The 25,742-nt window shown below is 42.2% G+C and overlaps 1 protein-coding gene across 10 annotated transcripts in view; it reads right to left on the bottom strand.

Moving 5' to 3' along the window:
- LOC137434235 (serine/threonine-protein kinase/endoribonuclease IRE1) overlaps positions 1-25,436 on the bottom strand; it is an 86,898-nt gene extending 61,462 nt beyond the window's left edge. Inside the window, exons 1-3 of one of the 10 annotated variants that reach the window (XM_078785345.1) lie at positions 25,240-25,436; positions 3,238-4,241; positions 2,330-2,432 (exon numbers count right to left, since the gene is read on the bottom strand). In XM_078785345.1, the coding sequence (XP_078641471.1) occupies positions 2,330-2,432; positions 3,238-3,291 (157 nt within the window). In that variant the 5' untranslated portion in view covers positions 3,292-4,241; positions 25,240-25,436. Of the gene's footprint in view, positions 1-2,329; positions 4,242-16,277; positions 16,322-25,239 lie in introns of those variants that run through there. The other 9 variants (XM_068127037.2, XM_068127044.2, XM_068127045.2 and 6 more) reach the window with 9 other exon arrangements.
- Between the last annotated feature and the right edge of the window lie 306 nt (positions 25,437-25,742).

The raw sequence follows: 25,742 nt of genomic DNA, 5'->3' as shown, positions 1-25,742 counted from the left end.
TTTCCTCCCCCGTGATGATTGGTGTGCCAGGAAGCACCACCTGATGCGTGTGCCAGGGCAGGTTGGTTTTGACCCAGAGATTGTGCTCCCTTCCCATGTTTCAGGCCACTGCCACTTTTGACTTTGCCACTCCTGTATATTTTTCGCCTATCTTGCCTTGTCTGGTTACCACAGTGACTTCGTTTGTAAATTGGTGATTAAAATTCCAATGTTTCAATTTTGCGACTCCACAGCAAAATCATTTCAGTCGAGTATCCCCGAGTGAATTTGTGTGTCCGAATTTACCAGGCAACATATGATTTTCAGATGTACGTACATTACCAGTCAAAAGTTTTAGAACACCTCAATCTTTCCAGTTTTTATTGAAATTTACGCAGTTTAATGTCTCAATGTACTCTGAAATTAAGCATAGAACAAATAATCAATTGGAGATAAAAAATAAATCATATAATCATTTTGATTAACAAAATTTAATTCAAATTTTTGACTCAGCAAAGTAGCCACTTTTTGCAGATATAAACGCCGAACACACTCGTGGCATTCTTTCTGCAATGTAAATCAAATATTGTTCGGGAAGTTCTTCCCAACACTGTTGCAGAAGTTCCCACAAATGTGTTGCACTTGTAGGTTGCTTTGCTTTCATCCTTCTGTCCAGTTCATCCCAAACCAGCTCAATGGGGTTTATGTCTGGAGACTGTGCTGGCCATTCCATGATTTGAAGCCTACCGTCTTGTTCTTTTCCTCAAAGGTAGTTTTGACATAACCTGGAGGTGTGTTTAGGGTCATTATCTTGCTGTAGGATGAACCCGTGACCAACTAGGCATATACCAGAGGGTATTGCATGGTTGCAAAATGCTGTGGTAGCCCTTTTGGTTCAGGGTGCCAGTCACTCTGTGCAAGTCGCCGACTCTGGATCCAGCAAAAGAGCCCCAGACCATCACGCTTCCTCCTCTATGTTTGACAGTTGGTGTCACACTGAGGAACCATCCTTTCACCGACTCGACGGCGTACAAAAACCCTGCGTGATGAACCAAAGATTTCAAATTTTGATTCATAGATCCATAAGACCTTCTTACAGTCTTCAGTAGTCCACTGGTGGTGCTTCATGGCCCAGGCAAGCCTCTTTTTCTTATTTTGCCATCTTAGCAATGACCTTCTTACTGCCACTCGACCTGTCAAACCTGCAGCTTGAAGTCTTCTCTTCACAGTTGAAACTGAGACTTGCTTACTTCGACCAGTGTTAACTGTGCTTGAAGCTGTTGTCCTGTGAGCCGCCTATCACGCAATCTGTTGACTCTCAGAAACTTGTCTTCTGCTTCTCTTGTGGCTTTGGGTCTGCCAGACCTCTTCCTGTCAGAGTTTCCTCCAGTTTCCAATATACTACTTCCTGGAGTGCAATATTGTCCAAATAATGCTTCAGAGGGTGTAATAACAGTCTGTTCCAATACTGCTTTTATACAGACAGGGGGTTTGTAATCAAGTAATCAGCAGAGGTTGGGACACCTGTAGGAATTGTTTGCATCGACTTGCAAGGCTTAATTTACTTACATTGCTGCAGAACAGCTGTAAGTTGTTAACCCATTACTTGTTCCCTGAAGAAGGCCTTTTTTTTTTTTACAATATAACTGTGCAATTTACATTATTTTCCCGTTTTGCTAACCTTTTTTTTTTTTTTAACCTCGAGCAGTTTACTGCTTACCTTTGTACCATTTCAGATTATTCACTGGACTTGAATTGCTTAAATATCAATAAAAATTGGAAAAATTGAGGTGTTCTAAAACTTTTGACCGGTAGTGTACATACATACAAACATACATACGTCTATGATACATGCTGATGATGGAAGTTAAGTCGAGTCCGACGAAGACTGTTGGGTTATTACGCCCTGTGGCAAGCACGAGAATGCGCAGCAAGGTCAGCCACAGTTACACGCGGTCTCCCGTACGTGTCACACTGGAATCTGGTCGATGCCGCTTGGTCCAGATTCTTTCCCCTCAAATGGGCCTGGTGGATACGCTCACTTCTCACCTCCTCGAATTTTGTGACGCCATTGTTGACAATTCTTCTCCTAGACGAGTGATATACGATTTGGTGTTCCCACTTGGCCAGGTCGATATCACAGTTTTTTAGCGTAGCGTTTACACAATCCTTGCAGCGCTTTCGAGTTTTCCCAATGCCACATTTGCCCACATACATACATACATACATACATACATAATGTCTTAAGCCAGAAACCTTAACCATTAAGCCAAGACCATATATATATATATTCTTGCAGTAAGCAGGTGCAAAAGTTTTAGGAATAGGTTGAGTAGTCCAAGTTCTGTACCTCCATCGAGCTCCCATAGCAGCTTGCCAGAACGGCTATCCACAGCACGAAGTGTCCCGTCCAGTGAGAGCACAAGCAGCATCGTCTCAGTGGGATTCTGGTGCTGAAGGAACCCATGAGTTAATGGGGGTTGGGAGAAAGGAAGGGTTGGACAAACAGATTGAAGAACAAGTAGAGACACATTCAAAGTGCACCGCCCCCATGCCAAACAAATAAATAACATCCTCCAGCGTGCGGCATTGCCGGGGCGCCCTCGGTGCCCAGCGATGCATCCGTGCAGCACATAGTAGTCCAGGAGCCAGAATCTGCTCAAAATGGTTTCGTGCAACACCCACTACACCGTTGGTTTGTCACTTTCAGGTGATTGGGGAACATCTACAGAACAAATCCAGCCCTGATGTACAGTTGAATTGTGGCAGCAACAATAAATGGCAGCCACTTTTCTATGAGGGGGGTGGTGTCCGCGGCGTAAATCTGAGATTTTGACGGATTTCATTTATTTATTTTTTCTCTTAGCCCCTACAGGTAAGATACATCCAATTTTGTTGTGAAAGTTTCATTCATACGAAATTTCCAAATATTTTGCTATCAAAACATTTTACACAGTTGTCGATGCATTGAAATAGTATTGATGTGATGAAATATCATATTATTGTTGTAACATGAAACTGCACTTTGTATTTTGCAGTTGTCTGAATAAGAAGCAAGGAACATAACAACCTAAGCATGGCGAGCGAGAGTAGTGCAGAGGAATCTTTCCCACTTCTACCACAAAAACGCATGATACTAAACGATTGGAGAAAATGCATCATCTGCCAAACAAGCACAGCTTCAGATTTAAGGAAAGCAGGTGATGAAGGAATTGCAAAGTTTGTATCAGCTGCAAATACAGACGTGATGAAACCTACCAAAGTCTCGAGACTTCTATTGAAACGTTGCACACGATGGAAACTGTTTGACATCGTGCGTGTTACCAGTCGTACACAAGCTCACACAATTTTAAGTATGTCCATGGAAAGCCAGCAGAGGATTGCTGTTTGAAGGACGTTGACGAAAGTACAACCCGGCTGAGAAGTTCAGCACCTGCTGTGGACTGGTCGTTGTGTCTCTTCTGTCAACGCAAGTACCATGGAAAGAGCAAGGTACTGTACAATATTACAACGTTTGATGCGTGTACCGCAATACAGCAATCAGCATATGTAAAGGGAGACGACGACATGCTTACCAAGATAGGTGGCATTGACCTGATAACTGCTGAGGCTAAATACCACAACCCATGTAAAGCTCAGTATACAAGCAAAGCGAACCTCAAGTACAATGCATACAATGAAGAGAAGCGCACACGCACAGAAGATGTCTATTCAGATGCCTTTACAAAGCTCATGTCCTCGGTTGAAGTAGGCATCCAGCGAGGAAAGGCATATGAGCTCACCAGCCTTCTTGCAAAGTACAAGACTATTCTGACAGGTATGGATGTTAAAACAGCAGATAGCTATACCAGCCAGAGGCTCAAGCTAAGGCTCCAGAATCACTTCAAGGAGAGTGTGGTTTTTCATCAACAGCAGGATCGAAGCAAATCCCAATTGGTATACTCCAGCAAGATCTCACTATGTGAAGTTATCAACGCCGCTCATTTGAAAGAGAGACAAACTGCAACTACTGATACAGCATACGTTACCCATGACGATGCAGACGCTGGGCCGATGAGCACCATTTACCATGCTGCTCAGATCATCAGGACCGATTTGAAGGACTGTGCAGGCATCCAAATTCGCCCATTGAGTCTTCATGATCGAAATCTGAGGAGGTCCAAGGACATGCTACCAGAAAGTTGAGCCAGTCCATTTGGACTAGTTGAGCTGACCGCGTGCAAGTGTAAAGTGTCTGCATGTCAACGCAGCCACGTATGTGCCTGCAAGAACAATAACATGCCATGCACAGAAGCCTGCACTTGCATGGGAGGTGAACAATGCAAAAACCCAAATAAAGAACCTACCACAAGCGACTCAGAAGATGATGATGAGGAAAATTAATGATGACATTTTCGTGATTTTATACCACTTAGACTTAGAGGATGATTCAGTAGCAAAATATGTGTGTTTATTTTAATAATACAACAAATAACAGTTATATGTTAACATTGTAATGTTCAGTGAATGACTCTGGTTATGATACGCAGCCAGATTTGACCTGGTGAGATATTTTTTGCTGAGATTACTTGTGGACTTTTGGTCATAACATGAGTGGGGTTGATGGATTTAAGGGGAAATGAAATCTATATTTTTCTGACTTTACTTAAGGATTGTCCAATTTTGTCTCTTGCAAAGATCGTAAAGATATATCATATTACAACCATAACCGCATTTGAACAACATAAAGATGATATTGCATAATTACAGTCGAAAAGCAAAAACTACATATTTCAGCGATTTTGTGTGTTTTGGGTATAATACAAGATATAATAATAATTTTTTTTTTAATCATACTTGAACAGCATAACGAAAATCCCCTCATACTTCCCACTATCCTTTTAATTATAATGTTGAAGAATCCCTATTGGAAGAGCTGAAAAAACAAAAATACAAAAAAAACAAAAACTTCAATTTCGAGCTTCACGCTACCCCCTTAATAGAAAAGTGGCTGCCATTTATTGTTGCTGCCACAATTTAACTGTACATCAGGGCTGGATTTGTTCTACAGATGTATCCCAAGCACCCTGAAATGACAAACCTACTGTGTAGTGGGTGTTGCATGAAACTCATTTTCTAGGCCACTCTTGAAAACTGGCTCCTGGACTATAGAGAAGGTATTGGGAGGCAGAGATGTACAATAATTAATTGATTAATTGTGTAACTAAAATAAATAAATAATAATGATAAAATAATTAATTTCTTAATCAATTGGCTAATAGCATACCTAAACCACCAGTGTTTCATCCGAAGCTGTAACTTTTTGAAAATTAATAAAACAATTATTGAATCCCAAAAACAAATAATTAATTAATGAACAGGTACAGATACATTCAAAGTACACCACCCCCATGCCAAATAATTAAATATCTTACAGCGCGGCATTGCCGGGGCGCCTCCGGTGCCCAGCAATACCGCAGTATAGCTCATAGACATTGAGACTGCATTGGGAGGGAGAAACAACAACAACATGCATTTTAAGGCCATTTTCCCTGCTAGAGCGGGGGTTAGCCTTGCGGTCCCCATGACAATCTTCTCCATTTTGCCCTATTTTCTGCATCTCTCCTTGTTAACCCCCTTGCCCGCATTTCTTCTTCCACCATCTTTAGCCAAGTCTTTCTCGGTCTTCCCCGTCCTCTACTTCCTTCTACATTCATTTCCATCACTCTTCTCAACCAGTCACTTTCATCCTTCCTCAACACATGACCAAACCATCTCAACCTGTTCCTCTTCACAGCATCAATCACAGGCTCTATTCCCATCAACTTTCGCAATTCATCATTTGTCTTCCTCTCTCTCAACGATACTCCGCACATCCACCGAACCATTCGCATTTCCACCCTTTCCAGCCTTCGTTGCTGCTCTACGTTCATTACCCATGTCTCACTCCCATAAATCATAACACTTCTCACACATGCAGCATACACCTTTCCCTTCAGCTTCAACGACACTCCCCTCCTCATCAGCATGCCACTCAGCTCCCGAAACTCCTTCCATGCACATCTCACTCTCGCAACCTTTGCCGAGTCTGATCCACCTTCTCCATTCAGCATGTCTCCTAGGTAGCAAAATGTTTTCACACCTTCCAGCTTCACGCCGTCTCCAAGATCCAACTCAACATTTCCTCCACCTGCAGCTCCCTCTGTGCACACCTTACATTTGAATGTAGCTGCCACACTGGTTAATGACCCTCCCAGACCACTATATTTTTGATGAATCCACTCAGCGCACATTGTACATTGAATGGAGTTCACTCCGACACCCTTCCTGCACAAAGCACATGGCCACTTCCCAGTTCTTTCCACCTCACCACATGCTTTACCACTTGCCATCACCTTCGTCTTTCCTATATTCACCTTCAGACCTTTTGTCTCCATACATTCCTTCCACTTGTTCATCTTTTCCTTCAGTCCATCCCTACTTTCCGCAATCAACACCAGATCATCTGCATACAACAACTCCCACAGTAAACCCTCCTTTACCTTCTGAGCCAGCACCTCCATCACAGCTACAAATAGTAGTGGACTTAGTACCGACCCCTGATGCACTCCCACCTTCACCTCAAACTCACCACTGTTCCCGTCCTTCGCCCTTACAGCTGTGCGCGCTCTTTTGTACATTGCCATCACGACTCTGATCAACCATTCCTCCACTCCTAACTTCCTCAATGCCCATGTCAATACTTCGCGTGGAACCCTATCGAATGCTTTCTCCAGATCAACAAACCCAAGAAACAACTTCTTCCTCTTCTCCATGTACTTCTCCTGCAACTGCCTCACAATAAAGAGCACGTCTGTCATTCCTCTTCCTGGCATAAATCCAAACTGCATTTCGGCGATCTTCACCTTCTTCCTTATCCTCCTCTCCAACACCCTTTTCAATACCTTCATTCCATGCTCCAATAACTTTATCGCTCGGCACGAGCCACACTCCAGAGGGTCACCTTTCCCCTTGTATAGAGGGACGAGGGTACTCAGTTCCCAATCCACTGGAATGCGGCCTTCTTTCACCACCAGATTACAGATCTCTGTCATTCTCTTCACACCCCAACTTCCTGCTGCCTTCAACATATCTCCCACAACTCCCGTCGGCCCTCCCGCTTTTCTACTCTTCATTGCTTTGATTGCTTCCTCAACTTCCTTCTCAGTTATCTTCTCTGCCCGTCCTAAAACTGGGTTACTCTCTATGTTGCCATCCCATTCATTCTCTGTATTCAACAGTATTTTCATATATCTCTTCCATCTTCCTTTAATTCCATCTGGGTCGACAACGATTTGTCCCACTTCATCCTTCAAGCAACTCACCCCCATCACATCACACCTCTCTTTCGTTATCTGCTTTGCAATCCTGCATATCGCTCTCTGACCCTTTTCCGAATCCAAGCGTTCTCCGAACATTTTCCTACATGCCTCCTGTGCCTTTGCTCCCTCTTTCTTTGCAGCCTTCTTGGCTGCCTTATAACTTTCATGCTCTGCTTTTTCTGCGCCCATACCCTTCGCCTTCTGCCACTCCTTGAACTCCTTCCTCTTCTTGTCAATCCTCTTTCCAACTTCATCATCCCACCACCATGTTTCCGAGTGCCTCGTTGGTCCTTTTGTCCATCCACATACCTCACCAACGGCTCCCAACAGACTATCTTTCATTGACAATCAACCACGTTCAAGCTCAACCACATCATCCTCTACCCTACTCAGCCTCTCTTTTAATGCCTCCCTTACTGTCACCTCTTTCAACCTCCACACCTTCATTCTCGGTTGGTACTTTTCCCGCCGAGCTCTCCTCGCACCTTTCACCCTTACGTCGCAGACAACCAAGTGGTGCTGTGAAACAGCCTCCTCCACCGGAATCACCTTTGTGTCCCGGAGGTGCCCCCTTTCTTGCCTATGCACCATCAGTTAGTCAACGGTTGTCGTCGACCCACCTGACGTGTATGTAACAAGCTTGTTATCCTCTTTCTGGAACTGAGTATTACAAATCAATTGGGAGGGAGAGGTGTACAATAATAATTTCATTAATTGTATCATTGAAATCAAAAAAACATTATCACAAAATATTTTCTTAATCAATTGGCTAATAGCATAACTAAGCCACTAGTGCTTCACCCGAAGATGTATCTTTTATAAATGTAATTAAATAAGTCATTAATAAAAAATTAAATAATTAATTGCTTAATCAATAAATAAATTAATCGAATAAATGATTAATTAATCAAAAATAGCCTTTGCAGCCAAATCACCTGGTCATTGGCATGTCCAAATATCAGCTTCCTAACTCAAAAGGTGCCTGAGTTATTGGTCAGAAGAGAAAGGAAATTTAATTAACTAGCAACGGTACCCGCCTTATGGGCGGGGCTTCAATTGGGAGGCACAAATGAAAAGGCAAAATATCAGAAATTGAAGGGTTTTTTTTATTTTAAACGATTCATATACAGTCACGTGAAAAAGTAAGTACACCCCATGTAAAGTTTTGACTTTTTCAACATATTTCAACATACAGCTATTTGATCTTCATTTCAACAATATTGATAGATAAAGGTGATATAATATAACAAATACCATGAAACATTTACATTTTGTAGTCCATTGTATAATTTAAATAAACATAAATGCAAATTTCGCATGTGGAAAAAGTAAGTACACCCTTGGCTCTAATAGGTGGTATTGCCCCCTTTGGCAGAAACAACCTCAAGTAGGTGTTTCTTAAAACTGTCTACCAGTCTCTGGCATCGACTGGGAGAAATTTTTGCCCACTCCATGCAGAATTCTTTCAGCTGTGCGATGTTGGAGGGGTTTCTTGCATGCACAGCTCGTTTCAAATACCCCCACAACATCTCGATGGGATTTAGATCCGGGCTTTGACTTGGCCATTCCAGAACCCTCCATTTCTTTCTTTTCAGCCATTCGTTGGTGGATTTACTGGTATGTTTAGGGTCATTGTCATGTTGCAAGGTCCACCTTCGGTTGAGCTTCAACTTCCGACAGATGGCCTCACATTATCCTCAAGCACCCTCTGGTACAATGAAGAATTCATCGTGGATTCTCTGATGGTGAGCTGCCTAGGCCCTCATGCAGCAAAGCTGCCGCAAACCATAATATTTCCACCACCATGCTTTACAGTTGGTATCAGGTTCTTGTGGTCAAATGCTGTCTTTGGTTTTTGCCAAACATGTCTTCTGGTACTGTGGCCAAATAGCTCTACCTTTGACTCATCTGTCCAGAGCACATTGTTCCAGAAGTGCTGGTCTTTCCCTTGGTGTCCATTGGCAAACTTTAGTCTTGCCCTGATGTTCTTTCTGGACAGTAAAGGTTTCCTCCTGGCACACCTCCTATGTAGATCAAATTTGTGCAACCTCTTTCTAATGGTAGACTCGTGCACTTTGACATCAGCAGTGGCAAGAGCTACCTGTAGGTCCCGTGATGACATTCTGGGGTTCTTAGAGACTTCTTTCAGCATCTTGCGGGCTGCTCTCGGGCTGATCTTGCTGGGGCAGCCTGGCCTGAACAAGTTGGCAGTTGTTTGGAATCTTCTCCACTTGTAGATGATCTTCCGGCCAGTCGAATGATTGATTTCAAATTGTTTGGAGATCTTTTTAAATCCCTTCCCAGGCTCGTAGGCATTTTTAACCTTATTTCTGAAGGCCTCAGAGAGCTCTTTTGATCTTGGCATGGTGACGCCGCACACTTCAACAACAAAGAGCAAACCAAACTAAATGTCTGAGGTTTAAATAAGACAGGTTCCTCCAAGATCCTCTCTAACGATGTTCTAATCATTTGCACCTGAGCTGGTGCACCTGATTCTAATTTTAGGTATTTGAAGTAGTGATAAATGTAGGGGTGTACTTACTTTTTCCACATGCGAAATTTGCATTTATGTTTATTTAAATTATACAAAGGACTTCCGGTTCCTCGGGCGAGTGAGGCGTGCTTCGAGCTCTCCACGGCATCGAAGTTTGAGTGTTTTCCCATTCTTGTCTTTGTCAAATTTCCACTGGTTATTATGCTGTGTACGTGTTATTGTGTGTTTCTAGTTGGTGTTGGTTTGTGGTTCGTGCAAACTTGTGTGTAGTTAATCGTTTTCTGAGTCGTACCTCGTGCGCGGCCTGGTGACTTGGGGCTTCCCCCCCCCCGTCGGTGTTTTGTCGGTTTGGGTTATTTCCTTCGCTGTATAGCTTGTTTCTTTTATTTTGTTTTCTCCCCCTCACCTCACCTCCTGAGACAAAGAATTCGATATTGATTCTTTCTCTCATCCCGGACACGTGCTTGTTCGCTCTCCTCCTCGTCTCGGCTTGTGCCCCGCCCCCTGTATCTCGTTTTCTTCCGCCTCTGCTCCTTCTTTCTCAAATCCACGTTCTCGCTTGGAGACTTTTCCCGGATTGTTTTTTTCATCGTTCTGTTTGGATATTGTTGGAATATGTTTAAACCGCAGCCGTGATGCTGACGCGCCCCCCCCCCCCCCCCCAGAATTTACATGTTTTAAACGTTTCCCAGTGTGTACCCTGGTCAGAATAGGTACACCGTATCCCTGCGTGTCGTAAGAGACGACTAAGAGGGTTGGCGTCAGGAAGGGCATCCGGCCATAAAAACATTGCCTCAAAAAGAGAACCATGACAATCACAAGTACATATGGGCAGGGTGCGCCCGAAGTGGAGATCGGTTTCTGAGGTTTGGGACATGGAATGTGGGGACAATGACAGGGAGATCAGGAGAAGTGGTGGAAGTATTGGTCAGAAGAAGAGTGGACATATGTTGTGTGCAAGAGACGAGATGGAAGGGAAGTGGTGTGAGAATGGTGAAGGGTAGGCAGGGACAGAAATACAAGTTTGTGTGGCAAGGGTGCCCGGAGGGCATGAATGGTGTTGGTGTCCTGTTTTCTGAGGAGTTTGTAGACAGTGTGGTGAGTGTGACTAGAGTGAGTGATAGGTTGATGATGGTGAAAATGATGATTGGAAAGCTCTTGGTGAACGTCATCTCGGGATATGCTCCGCAGGTTGGTCGAAGCGATGAAGAGAAGGACAAGTTCTGGTGTGCGATAGAGAAGCTGATGGAAAACGTGAAAGATGAGGAAGTTGTTGTGGTGGGAGGAGACCTGAATGGACATGTGGGAAGGAGTATGGATGGTTTTGAGGGAGTTCATGGGGGTTACGGATATGGTGTGAGAAATGGAGAAGGTGAAAGGATTTTGGAGTTTGCTGATGGAGCTGATTTGTTGATTTGTAATACTCAGTTCCAGAAAGAGGACAATAAGCTTGTTACATACACGTCAGGTGGGTCGACGACAACCGTTGACTACCTGATGGTGCGTCGGCGAGATAGGGGGCACCTCCGGGACACAAAGGTGATCCCGGGGGAGGAGGCTGTTTCACAGCACCACTTGGTTGTCTGCGACATAAGGGTGAAAGGTGCGAGGAGAGCTCGGCGGGTGAAGTACCAACCGAGAATGAAGGTGTGGAGGTTGAAAGAGGTGACAGTAAGGGAGGCATTAAAAGAGAGGCTGAGTAGGGTAGAGGATGATGTGGTTGAGCTTGAAAGTGGTTGGATGTCAATGAAAGCTAGTCTGTTGGGAGCCGTTGGTGAGGTATGTGGATGGACAAAAGGACCACCGAGGCACTCGGAAACATGGTGGTGGGATGTTGAGGTTGGAAAGAGGATTGACGAGAAGAGTAAGAAGTTCAAAGAGTGGCAGAAGGCGAAGGGTACGGGAGCAGAAACAGCAGAGCATGAAAGTTATAAGGCAGCCAGGAAGGCTGCAAAGAAAGAGGTAGCAAAGGCGCAGGAGGCATGTAGGAAAATGTTCGGAGAACGCTTGGATTCGGAAGAGGGTCAGAAAGCAGTATTCAGGATTGCAAAGCACATAGCGAAAGAGAGGTGTGATGTGATGGGGGTGAGTTGCTTGAAGGATGAAGTGGGACAAATCGTTGTTGACCCAGATGGAATTAAAGGAAGATGGAAAAGATATATGGAAATGCTGTTGAATACAGAGAATGAATGGGATGGCAACATAGAGAGTAACCCAGTTTTAGGACCGGCAGAGAAGATAACTGAGAAGGAAGTTGAGGAAGCGATAAAAGCAATGAAGAGTGGAAAAGCGGGAGGGCCGACGGGAGTTGTGGGAGATATGTTGAAGGCAGCAGGAAGTTGGGGTGTGAAGAGAATGACAGAGATCTGTAATCTGGTGGTGAAAGAAGGCCGCATTCCAGTGGATTGGGAACTGAGTACCCTCGTCCCTCTATACAAGGGGAAAGGTGACCCTCTGGAGTGTGGCTCGTACCGAGCGATAAAGTTATTGGAGCATGGAATGAAGGTATTGGAAAGGGTGTTGGAGAGGAGGATAAGGAAGAAAGTGAAGATCGACGAAATGCAGTTTGGATTTATGCCAGGAAGAGGAACGACAGATGCGCTTTTCATTGTGAGGCAGTTGCAGGAGAAGTACATGGATAAGAGGAAGAAGTTGTTTTTTGGGTTTGTTGATCTGGAGAAAGCATTCGATAGGGTTCCACGCAAAGTATTGACATGGGCATTGAGGAAGTTAGGAGTGGAGGAATGGTTGATCAGAGTAGTGATGGCAATGTACAAAAGAGCACGCACAGCTGTAAGGACGAAGGACGGGAACAGTGGTGAGTTTGAGGTGAAGGTGGGAGTGCATCAGGGGTCGGTAGTAAGTCCACTTCTATTTGTAGCTGTGATGGAGGTGCTGGCTCAGACCGTAAAGGAGGGTTTAACATGGGAGTTGTTGTATGCAGATGATCTGGTGTTGATTGCGGAAAGTATGGATGGACTGAAGGAAAAGATGAACAAGTGGAAGGAATGTATGGAGACAAAAGGTCTGAAGGTGAATATCGGAAAGACAAAGGTGATGGCAAGTGGTAAAGCATGTGGTGAGGTGGAAAGAACTGGGAAGTGGCCGTGTGCTGTGTGCAGGAAGGGTGTCGGAGTGAACTCCATTCAATGTACAATGTGTGCTGAGTGGGTTCATCAAAAATGTATTGGTCTGAGAGGGTCATTAACCAGTGTGGCAGCTACATTCAAATGTAAGGTGTGCACAGAGGGAGCTGCAGATGGAGGAAATGTTGAGTTGGATCTTGGAGACGGCGTGAAGCTGGAAGGTGTGAAAACATTTTGCTACCTCGGAGACATGCTGAATGGAGAAGGTGGATCAGACTCGGCAACGGTTGCTCGAGTGAGATGTGCATGGAAGAAGTTTCGGGAACTGAGTGGCGTGCTGATGAGGAGGAGAGTGTCGCTGAAGCTGAAGGGAAAGGTGTATGCTGCATGTGTGAGAAGTGTTATGATTTATGGGAGCGAGACATGGGTAATGAACGTAGAGCAGCAACGAAGGCTGGAAAGGGTGGAAATGCGAATGGTTCGATGGATGTGCGGAGTATCGTTGAGAGAGAGGAAGACAAATGATGAATTGCGAAAGATGATGGGAATATTGCCTGTGATTGATGCTGTGAAGAGGAACAGGTTGAGATGGTTTGGTCATGTATTGAGGAAGGATGAAAGTGACTGGTTGAGAAGAGTGATGGAAGTTAATGTAGAAGGAAGTAGAGGACGGGGAAGACCGAGAAAGACTTGGCTAAAGATGGTGGAAGAAGAAATGCGGGCAAGGGGGTTAACAAGGAGAGATGCAGAAAATAGGGCAAAATGGAGAAGATTGTCATGGGGACCGCAAGGCTAACCCCCGCTCTAGCAGGGAACATGGCCTTAAAATGCATGTTGTTGTTGTTGTTGTTGTTGTATACAATGGACTACAAAATGTAAATGTTTCATTATATTTGTTATATTATATCACCTTTATCTATCAATATTGTTGAAATGAAGATCAAATAGCTGTATGTTGAAATATGTTGAAAAAGTCAAACCTTTACATGGGGTGTACTTACTTTTTCACGTGACTGTAAACATCCATTGAATCATATCACACGCAAGTCATCAAAATCTAAACAGTATCTTTAGAATTTCAATAAAGGCCACCTCACTGTTCATATCGGTAAATATTATTCCATCGTGTTTAAAATCGTGATCGATACACTATGATCGTGATGATCGTGATCGTGAATCGTGATCGATAATCGTGTTCACAATCGCTATGTCGTATGTACTCCCGATATGTGTACCAAATTCCTGATACGTGTAACTGTACCAAATCAACAGTAAAAAGGATTTTGAGCCGATAGCTGTCACGGCCTTGGCAAGATCGATGGAGACAGCAATCTGTTAGCGATCGATGGAGACATGTTGCTTTCCCGGGTGCTGCAAACGGCTGCACAGATCGCGCGGCACCCGGGAAAGCAACATCGTCACAATGAGAACAATGAACGTTATGCGAACGCGAATGTTATGCGGGAGTCCAAACCTGAGAATGCTGGAGACTATAGCTGAAATTGGGAAAACTAAATAGCCTATTTTACTCCTGGAGATCCCAGGATTATCCACCCAAAATATCATTGAGATCGGTTCAGCAGTTTTTACGGTACCTTCGAACAGACAGACAGACAGACGGACGGACATTTGGTGAATTATAGTAAAATTAAACAAGTACTTAATTAATCACTAATAATTAAATAACTCCTCAATTAATTGATTTATCAAAAAACAAAAAATAGCGTTTTTGACAAAGGACTTGCTCACTATTGTGCCGAAATTTCAGCTTCTTAGCTCAAAGGATGGCTGAGATATCGCCCGGACAAACAAACAAACAAGAAAACAAACAAGAAAACAAACAAACAACCAGAGTGAAAACTGAGTACAGCAATACCCCGTTTTACGCCATTTCGACCTACGTCAAATCCGACTTTACGCCACTCTTCGAGAGTAAATTTCAGTTCAGCGAATGTCATTATGTGCAACTTTACGTCACTCCGACATAGGACGACCTGAAATTATTTTTTTTAAATAAATAAAAATTAACAATAAAAGAAGCTACTTTTTTTTTTAAATACAATAAAAAGCACATTACAATATAAAAAAATGTACGTATACGTACGCATAGCTGCTGGTTCTCATTCAAAACAAAGGCGACACCATATGCATTTTGTCCTGTGCTGTAGTCGCGTGTTTGCTTTGCCTTTCGCTGTTATTTTTGTGATCATTCCTTAACTGTGTAAAGGTTCCTTTACTGTGTAAAACAACCAACGCAACGTGGCAACGGCGAAACATGACGATGATGCCGGCTCGGACGACCGTGACCGTGTCATGCCTCGAGCCGGGGTGCCTCGTCGGGCACCTCGCCGGCATCCGGCGTCGACGAACCGATCAACGTGTTCATGTGCACATGTGCATGGATTTGCAAATGCCTGCCTGTACGTCGTCGTTTCTGCATATATCGCATCGTCCAAAAAAAAAGAAGCAAGCAACTTCGGCCGTTCGACGAAAGATGGGGCACGCCTACGACTCGGAGGCGAGCGTCGATCCCCGGGGCGGCCGGGTTCACGGAATCCTGAGCTCGTTTGTTCGTCACAGACGACACGACACGACCACCGGTGAAACTGCTCGGACACGTTGGGTAAAGCACGCCGTGGTGAAGCGGGCCGCGGAGCCACTCGGCACACAAGCCAGCTCACGGTCGACACATCCGTGCCGGTCACCCTGTTCGAGGAGAAGACCCGACCGATAGAAAACAATGGAGGGACTCCCGACGGGGAGCGGCAAAGATTCAGGGTGAAGCCGCAGCCTCCTCCAGATATTTACTCTAGTTTTATGGTTTTTTCTTCATTTTAAGGCATTACGCCCAGTTTACGTCAAAAACCGAGTTACGTCACGGCTTATGGAACCAATTAATGACGTAGGCCGGGGTATTACTGTACTCCCTTTCAGCGTGCGTCACTGCCGAGCCCCCTTTGGTGCCCGGCAATGACGTTTTGCAATGCCTGGAGATGGCATAGGAAAGGAGCGGTGTACAATAAATAATAAATCGACTAATTGATGAATCAATAAATCAAAAATATCCTGTATAGCCAAATCACATGGTCACTGTTGTGTTCAAATATCAGCTTCCGAGCTCAAAAGGTGTCTGAGATATTGCCCAGATGAGAAAGAAAATAAATAAAAACTTAACAAATCGATAATAATTAAATAATTAATTGATGAATCAAGAAATAAAAAAAAACGTTTTTGCCAAAGGACTTGCTCACTATTGTGCCGAGATTTTTAGCTTCCCAGCTCAAAGGATGGCTGAGATATCGCCCGGACAAACAAACAAACAAGAACGAAAGCAAGAAAACAACCGGAGTGAAAACCGAGTACTCCCTTTCAGCGCACGTCATTGCCGAGCCGCTTTTGTTGCCCGGCGATGACATCATGCAGTGCCTGGAGATGGAATAGGAAAGGAGCGGTGTACAATATTATGTTCAATTTCCTGTGAATCGAAGATGAATGATATCTGCACAAAATATTATTTCCTGTACCGGAAAGTAATGTCGTTTTATAAGCATTGATTTTAAAATGACATTACTTTCTGGTATACCACCTAATATTTGAGCTTTAATACGACAAAATTATGAGTAGGTATTTTAATGTTAAAATATTCTCTATAATTTTAAAACTTTTTTTTTTTAAACTCTATTATGTTAAAATATTTTTTGTTAAAAATATAAATTATGTCAAAATATTATTTGTTACAAACAAATTGAAAAGACAGTATAGATTGCTTTGGTGAGGTTGTCATTTGTATATTGTACACCGCTCCTTTCCTATGCCATCTCCAGGCATTGCAAATCGTCATTGCTGGGCACCGAAGGGGGCTCGGCAGTGACGCACGCTGAAAGAGAGTACTCAGTTTTCACTCTGGTTGTTTGTTTTCTTGCTTTCTTTCTTTCTTGCTTTCTTTCTTTCTTGTTTGTTTGTTTGTTTGTCCGGGCGATATCTCAGCCATCCTTTGAGCTAGGAAGCTGAAATTTCGGCACAATAGTGAGCAAGTCCTTTGTCAAAAACTGTATTTTTTGTTTTTTGATTAATCAATAATTGATGAGTTATTTAATTATTAGCGATTAATTAAGTACTTATTTAATTAATTAAATTTCATTTCTCTTCTGACCATTAACTCAGGCACCTTTTGAGTTAGGAAGCTGATATTTGGACATGCCAATGACCAGGTGATTTGGCTGCAAAGGCTATTTTTGATTTATTAATTAATCAATTAATCAATTAATCGATTAATTATTTAATTATTTGATTAATGACAAAGAATTTTTTTTTTTTTAAAGTTACAGATTCTGATGAAATGGTGGTGGTTTATGTGTTCTCTGACCGAATTGATTAATAATTTAATTTTTTTATGATTATTATTTATTTATTTTCATTATTAATCATTTATTTATCTTCTTTCTCATTTGGCCAATATCTCAGGCACCTTTTGAGCTCAGAAGCTAATATTTGGACATGACAGTGACCAAGTGATGTGGCTATCAAGGATATTTTTGATTTATTGATTAATCAATTAATCAATGTATCGATTAGTTATTTAATTATTCGATTAATTACTAAAAAAAATTTTTTTGCCCCAGTTACAGATTCTGATGAAATGGTGGTGGTTTATGTGTTCTGTGACCGAATTGATTGATAATTTAATTTTTTAATGATTATTATTAATTTTTTTTCATTATTAATCATTTATTTATTTTCTTTCTCATTTGGCCAATATCTCAGGCACCTTTTGAGCTGGGAAGCTAATATTTGGACATGACAGTGACCAAGTGATCTGGCTATCAAGGATATTTTTGATTAATTGATTAATCACTTAATCGATTCATTATTTATTGATTAATCGATGAATTACTTATTGATTAATCAATTAATTATTTAATTTTTTATTAATGACTTATTTGATTAAATTTCTAAAAGATACATCTTCGGATGAAGCACGAGTGGTTTTGTTATGGTATTAGCCAATTGATTAAGAAAATATTTTGTGATAATCTTTTATTGATTTTAATTATACAATTAATCAATCAATTAGTGTACACCTCTCCCTCCCAATGCAGCCTCTATGAGCTGCACTGCGGTATTGCCGGTCGCTGGAGGCGCCCCGGCAATGCCGCGCTGTAGGATATTTAATTATTTGGCATGGGGGCGGTGTACTTTGAATGTATGTGTACTTGTTATGGGGTTTATATTTACCCCTTGACAATTTAGAACCAGTTTTCCTCAAACTTTTAAAATTAATAAATTATTACTCTCGGGAAAGGGACGACACCAAAAACCAAGAGGGGAAAGTGGGTGAAAAATAAAAAAGACAAGTATAGATACATTCAAAGTACACCGCCCCCATGCCAAATAATTAAATATCCTACAGCGCGGCATTGCCGGGGCACCTCTGGCGCACGGCAATACTGCCGTGCAACTCATGGAGACTATTGGGGGGGAGAGGTGCACAATATTTGATTGATTAATTGCATAATTAAAATCAATAAATGATTGTAATAAAATATTTTCTTAATCAATTGGCTAATAGCATAACTAAACCACTAGTGCTTCATCCAAAGATGTAACTTTTAGAAATTTTATTAAATAAGTTATTAATTAAAAAAAATAATTAATTAAGTCATTCATCGAATAATTAAATAATTAATCGATTAATTAATTAATCAATAAATCAAAAATACCCTTTACAGCCAAATCACTTGGTCATTGTCATGTCCAAATATCAGTTTCCGAGTTCAAAAGGTGCCTGAGATATTGCCCAGTTGAGAAATAAAATAAATAAATAATTAATAATGAAATTAAATAAATAAAAATAAAAATAATTAATTAATTAATCAATTCGATAATATAACACACAAACCACCACCATTTCATCAGAATCTATAACTTAAAAAAAAAAATTTTGTCATTAATTGAATAATTAAATAATTAATCGATTAATTAATTAAATGATTAATCAATAAATCAAAAATGGCCTTTCCAGCCAAATCACTTGGTCATTGGCATGTCCAAATATCAGCTTCCTAACTCAAAAGGTGCCTGAGATAATGGCCAGAAGAGAAAGGAAATGTATAAGTACTTAATTAATCGCTAATAATTAAATAACTCATCAATTAATTGATTAATCAATAAATCAAAAATATCTTTTAAAGCCAAATCACGTGGTCGTTGGCCTGTGCAAATATCAGCTTCCTAATTCAAAAGGTGCCTGAGATAATTCCTAGAAGAGAAAGGAAATGTTTTAGTACTTAATTAATCGCGAATAATTAAATAACTCATCAATTAATTGATTAATGAAAAAACAAAAAATACAGTTTTTGACAAAGTACTTGCTCACGATTGTGCCGAAATTTCAGCTTCCAAGCTCAAAGGTTGGCTGAGATATCGCCCGGACAAAGAAACAAACAAGAAAACAAACAAACAAACAAACAAACAACCAGAGTGAAAACTGAGTACTCCCTTTCAGCGTGCGTCATTGCCCAGCCCCCTTCGGTGTCCGACAATGACGTTATGCAGCGCCTGGAGATGGCATAGGAAAGGTGCGGTGTACAAAAATGGAGAAATGTAGGATGTGTGTGCCACGGCTTCAGGGAACTTTACAAACAAACAAGAAGTATTCCAGATTGAGCCAACAGTGCAAACTAGTAGCCTTGGAAGGACCTCCAAAAATTCCGTGCTTGGTGCAGTTCCAGTTGGGACCTGGTAGGGGTGACCTGTGATTATGCCCCAGATGATGAGGCAACCTTCCAGGGCGATACATCTGGAACCGAGCCTCTAGTTATCTGGCGACAAGCCTGTGGGAACACCAACTCCAGCTTTATTAAAAGCACGAGATATGTCCAGAGAGACAGCCTGATCTCATGTCTGACATTGAGGGCCTCCATCTATTGTTGGGTGAGTAGAAGCATCATGTCCAAAGTGGAGTGACCCGGTCTAAATCCAAATTGGTGATCTGAGATGAGGTTGTTGGAGAAAAGGATTTAATTTCAACTGTGATGATGGATTCCATGATCTTGCTGATGATTAGAGGTAAGCTGATAGTTCTGTAGCTGAGGGGATCAGTTTTTGCAACTTTTTAATGTAGTGTAGTGATGTTGGCAGATTTCAAAGCAGAAGGAAGATGACCAAATACAAATGACAGGGTGAAAATGGCAGAGAGAGGATGTGCAAAGAGCAGCATAGCAAGTTTTAGAACCATCAGAATTAGTGTCAAGGTTTGCAGAATATTTTCCACCTTCTCAGGTGCAAAAGACACAGAGGGGAGCATACACGAGACACATGAAGCAAGACACCACCAGGTTTTAGAAGAGGGAGACAAGTTTGAAAGTTCAATCTTGAGGTTGGACAGATGTTGTTTTCAAGCTCTCCTGGGAGTGGAAACACATGTTGCGGGCTTTGTAGAATGATCTGAGATTGCCTTTGGTTGTGTTTGCTTTCTGGGAAGAGAAGTGAAGGTATTTCATGGAAAATTTGGTGAAAACACAAACAGAGGAATTGCACGAGGACATGAGGACACCAAGTTTAATTTAAATCCCATCAGCTGTTCTCAAATATCACATTTTTACCTAAAATGACCAATAGAAAAACTGCACGAAGACTTTCTTTCTGACCGTCGACCTTTGATGCCGAAGTCTAATCAGTTCATCCTTTCATCATAATCAAGGGAGGCGCAAAGCACCCCTCCCTTTATATGGGATCGTTTCTCTGTATGCAACTTTAAAATAAACCACCTTTGGAGGCCATTTTTCCCCGCAAGCGGGGGTTGGCCTTTTTCGGGAACTGTGGTTGTTGTTGTTTTTCGGGCCCCTTTTTTGAAGCAACTTTAATGCAACTTTAAACTGCAACTTTAAAATTTAATGCAACTTTAATGAAACTTTAAAAATGCAACTTTAACTTTAAATGCAACTTTAATGCAACTTTAAATTTGCAACTTTAATGCAACTTTGCAACTTTAAATTTGCAACTTTAAATTAATGCAACTTTAATGCAACTTTAAAATAAGGACTGAAAATTCGTTTCTCGGCTTCTACTGGACGAAATGAGCTGCATATTTCAGAAGTAAATACTTTGTACGTCGAGGTAATATGTTCCAAATTTCAGCAAAGTCCGTTTCCGCGTTCTCGAGTTTTATTAAGAAAAGCAAATTCCAAATTCTTTCGAAACAAATTCCAAGGCCCCTTTAGGCACAGGAAACGCCCCTTTATATGGTATGTGTGCCATGTGGCAAACTATATAAAGAAGGGACATTCTCTAGCTTGTAGAAAATGTTGAACAATAGAAAACAAGGGACATTCAAAAAATCTCGTGTGCATGCTGGACTACCCTTGTGTTCTTAGGAGGAACCAAGTAATGCTCTAGAAAGGTTCATATAAAGGTGCGCCAATTTGATTCATACACCTGCATGAAGAAGTAAGTGTGTTCTACAAGTTTCAGAAAATTTATTAAAAATACAAAACTAAAATATCTTGGTTGGACAGGTGTCCATCCCCCTGAGTTAATACTTGGTGGAAGCACCTTTAACAGCAATTACAGCTGTGAGTCTGTTGGAATATGTCTCTACCAATTTTGCACACCTTAATTGGGCAATATTTACCCATTCTTCTGTACAAAACTGTTCAAACTCAGTTAAGTTGTGTGGAAAGGTTGATGGACAGCAATCTTCAAGTGATGCCACAGATTTTCGATTGGATTTAGGTCGTGGCTCTGACTGAGCCACTCAAGGACATTTATCTTTTTGTTCCTGTGTAGCTTTTTTGGCTGTTTGCTTCGGGTCATTGTCATGCTGAAAGGTGAACTTCAGTCCCAATTTCAGCTTTCATGCAGAGGGCAGGTTTTCATGCAGAGGGTTTTCCTCCAGGATTTTTCTGTATTTTGCTCTATCCATTTTCCCTTCTATCCTGACAAGTGCCCCAGTCCCTGCTGATGAGAAGCATCCCCATAATATGATGATGCCACCACCATGTTTCACAGTAGGTATGGTGTTCTTTGGGTGATGTGCTGTGTTGGGTCTGTACCAATCATAACGTTTTACATTTAGGCCAAAAGGTTCCATCCTGGTTTCATCAGACCAGATAACTTTTTGCCACATGGCTTTAGAATCTCAGAAGTGGTTTTCTGCATACCTCAAACGGGACTCAAGGTGGGTTTTTTTGAGTAATGGCTTCCTTCTTGCCACCCTACTATACAGGCCATACTTGTGGAGTGCTTGGGATATTGTTGTCACATGCACACAGTGACCAGTCTTTGCCATAAAGGCTGTAGCTCTTTCAAAGTTGCCATTGGCCTCTTGGTGGCCTCTCTGATCTGTCTCCTCCTTGCAATTTGGAGGATCCAATTGGATCCAAAACATCCAATTTGGAGGGATGGCCTGATCTAGGCAGGGTATTGGTACCATATGCCTTCCACTTCTTAATGATTGTCTTGACTGTGCTCCAAGGGATATTCAAGGCCTTTGAAATATTTTTATACTCATCCCCTGATCTGTGCCTTTCCACAACTTTGTCCCAGAGGTCTTTTGAAAGCTCCTTGGTGCTCATGGTTGAGTCTTTGCTGTGAAATGCACTACTCAGCAGAGGAAACTTACAGGAACAGCTGATTATATTCTGAAATTATCAGAATCTCTACAATTTAACACAGGTGGAGGCCAATTAACTTGGTGTGTGATTTTGAAGGTGCTCTTGCAGGGAAAATGGCCTTAAAATGCCTGTTGTTGTTGTTGTATTGGTTACACCTGAGCTAATTTGCAATTGCTATTATAAGGGGGGTGGACACCTTTCCAACCAAGATATTCTAGTTTTGTATTTGAAATTAATTTTCTGAAATTTGTAGAATTGGTGTTTCACTTGGAAGTTGTGGGTTACGATGTGTAAATAAAGGTGGACATGGTCCAATTTAATGCATTTTAATTGCAGACTACAAGGCAACAAAAGGTGAACATTTTGTAAGGGGGTGTAGACTTTCTATAGGCACTCTATACTCATACCAAGTTTGTTAAAAATCCCATCAATGGTTCACTAGTTGGCCTGGTAACATAATTTTACTTATCATGACCTCTGACCTTTGACCTCATTACCCCAAAATCTAATCAGTTAATCTTTACATAATTATACATCCCTGCATTAAGATTGATTTAGACCTGTTTAGCCATTTTCAAGTTATCGTGGTAACGAAAACATATCTTGGACGGATGGAAGGACAGCCGGATGAAAAACCCGAAAAAATAATGCCTACGGCGATTTCGTCGGCGTAGGCATAAAAAAAAGACCAGGAAAAAGAAGGCCAATAAAAAAAAGACCAATAAAATTTTTTTTTTAAAAGACCAAGCAAAAGAAAAAAACTACAACGGCACTCTTCGACGTCGCGACGTCAACCGATATACCTCTGCCCACATTATTACATCATTATACACACTTCTACCAAGTTTAATTTAAATCCATTCAGTTGTTCTCAAGTATCATATTTTTACCTGGCATGACCTTTGACACCAAAATCTAATCAGTTCATCTTTGCATCATAATATATACATATAACAAGTTTGGTCCAACTCACATCACTGGGCCATAAGTCAGCACAGTAAGAGAATTTTTACCTAATATGACCTCTGACCTTTGACCTCTTGACTCCATAACCTAATCCGTTTATCATTACATCATTATGCATACTTGTTCCAAGTTTGACTTAGTTCCCTTCAGCTGTTCTTAAGTTATCACAGTAAAGGAGTATTTTTTACTTACTGGGACCTCTGACCTTCGACCCCTTGACCCCAAAATCTATTCAGTTCATCTTTACATCATTCTACACACTTGTACCAAGTTTGACTAAGATCCCTTTAGCTGTTCTTAAGTTATCGCGATCACGAAAACCTATCACGGACAGATGGAGAGCAAATCTATCGCCCCCCCCCCCCCCCCCCCGTGAAACGGAAAAAAGACCAAGAAAAGAAAATAAAAAGGGCAAGAAAAAGAAGAAGAAGAGCAATAAGGAGTAACTCTTCGTTCGTTTTGAATCTGTGTGCCTCCATATACCCACGTCAGGGATTTGTATACAACGTGTTTAATGTGACGACGGCAGGTACACGGTGACGTCATTCCCTGCACCGATTACTTTTCCGCCTATCAACGCGATCGGTCGGGTATGGTGTGAACGTGTCATTACAATCACTGTCTGTTCGTCTGTTCACAACGAATCACGTGAAAACACATCGACTTCACCGAACCTGTCGAGCAGGTCTTAATTTCCTTGGAAACCCAACTTACAGGTAAGTAAGTTCACGAGCCTTAATTCTGTATCCCCCCCCCCCCCCCCCCCCCAAAAATGTCGCAGATCTTGGCCCGAACGAAGAAAGTTTGCAAACTTCTCGTCTTTGGAGTCAAATCACCATTAGACGAAGTTTTTATTTATTAGTTAATATAAGGTAACAACTAACATGCTGCGCTCGAGACATGAATCATGTTTGATGAAAAGTCATTCATGTTTTAAAAGCTGAAAACGATTCTTTGACTCATTTACTTCTAAAAGTATTTCGTTGGCTCACCTTTAGGAGTTCTCACCTTTAGGGTTCTCACATTTAGGGGTTCTCACCTTTAGGGGTTCTCACCTTTCGGGGTTCTCACATTTAGGGGTTCTCACCTTTAGGGGTTCTCACCTTTCGGGGTTCTCACATTTAGGGGTTCTCACTTTTAGGGGTCCTCACATTTAGGGGTCCTCACATTTAGGGGTTCTCACCTTTAGGGGTTCTCACTTTTAGGGGTCCTCACATTCAGGGGTCCTCACATTTAGGGGTTCTCACTTTTAGGGGTCCTCACATTCAGGGGTTCTCACTTTTAGGGGTTCTCACCTTTCGGGGTCTCACATTTAGGGGTGCTCACCTTTAGGGGTCCTCACCTTTAGGAGTGGTAGGATGACCAAGAGGTACGCACACTCGCCTCTAAGCTGTCTAGCCTGGGTTCGAATCCCACCACAGCTATGAACTGCAATCCTGGTATTTCACATTCAGGGTGATTCATCAATGTGTGCCCTCCCTCGGCTGATGGACGTTAAAATGGGCGTCCCCTATCATAGTATTAGTTGGTGAACGTTAAAGATTCCACGTTGTCCCTCGCGAAGAGTAGGCAACCTATCACCGGCATCATGAACAAATTACAAATCCCTCCCCTAAGCCCGCGTTCCCCCTGTCCCAAGGGAATAACGTGTTAAGGGGTTAAAGGGTTAAAGGGTCAGGGTCACCCCCCCCCCCCCCCTTCTATCTGGTAGCAGTAGTAATGGTAGCAGCAGTAGTAATGATAGTAGTAGTAGTACTCACCTTTACCTCTGCTGCTACCGCAAGCAGTAGGAGACACAGTGGACGCAGAGAGGGGGTGATTCCACCACCCCGTAATCCCTCCACCATCGCACGACCACCTGCAACATGGACCCAGGTCCTTGACACATGCAAGACAACGATACTCACTTCCCCACCTGGCCCTGCTCGTCTATCACCCCGATTATTGGCCCTGATCTCCTCCCCGTGCTTCCCGCCTACGCGGTTTCTATTCGTCGAGGCGCTGAAGGTGTGTGCAGGTGATACACGTGTCATCGTACTCGGAATCAGTCCTGTAAATGAGCCTGGCTTTTCTCTCGATGTTTGAACCTCATTTATCGGCCAACATTCGATCGATACCATAATTGTCATTTGCAGGTATTCCCGGATACTAACGCAGTAATATTTGAATATGTCGTCATCCTAAGAAGTAATGCAAAGTGGAATGTATAAGGCGTATCAGAAGTCTGGAACAGGTGATCAGGCGAGCTAGGTACGTGGCGAAT

Source organism: Myxine glutinosa, chromosome 10, assembly GCF_964187855.1.
Source record: "Myxine glutinosa chromosome 10, kmMyxGlut1.1, whole genome shotgun sequence".
NCBI lineage: Eukaryota > Metazoa > Chordata > Myxini > Myxiniformes > Myxinidae > Myxine > Myxine glutinosa.
The sequence above is the reverse complement of the archived record's forward strand: the minus strand, read 5'-3'. Positions and strand labels throughout refer to the sequence as shown.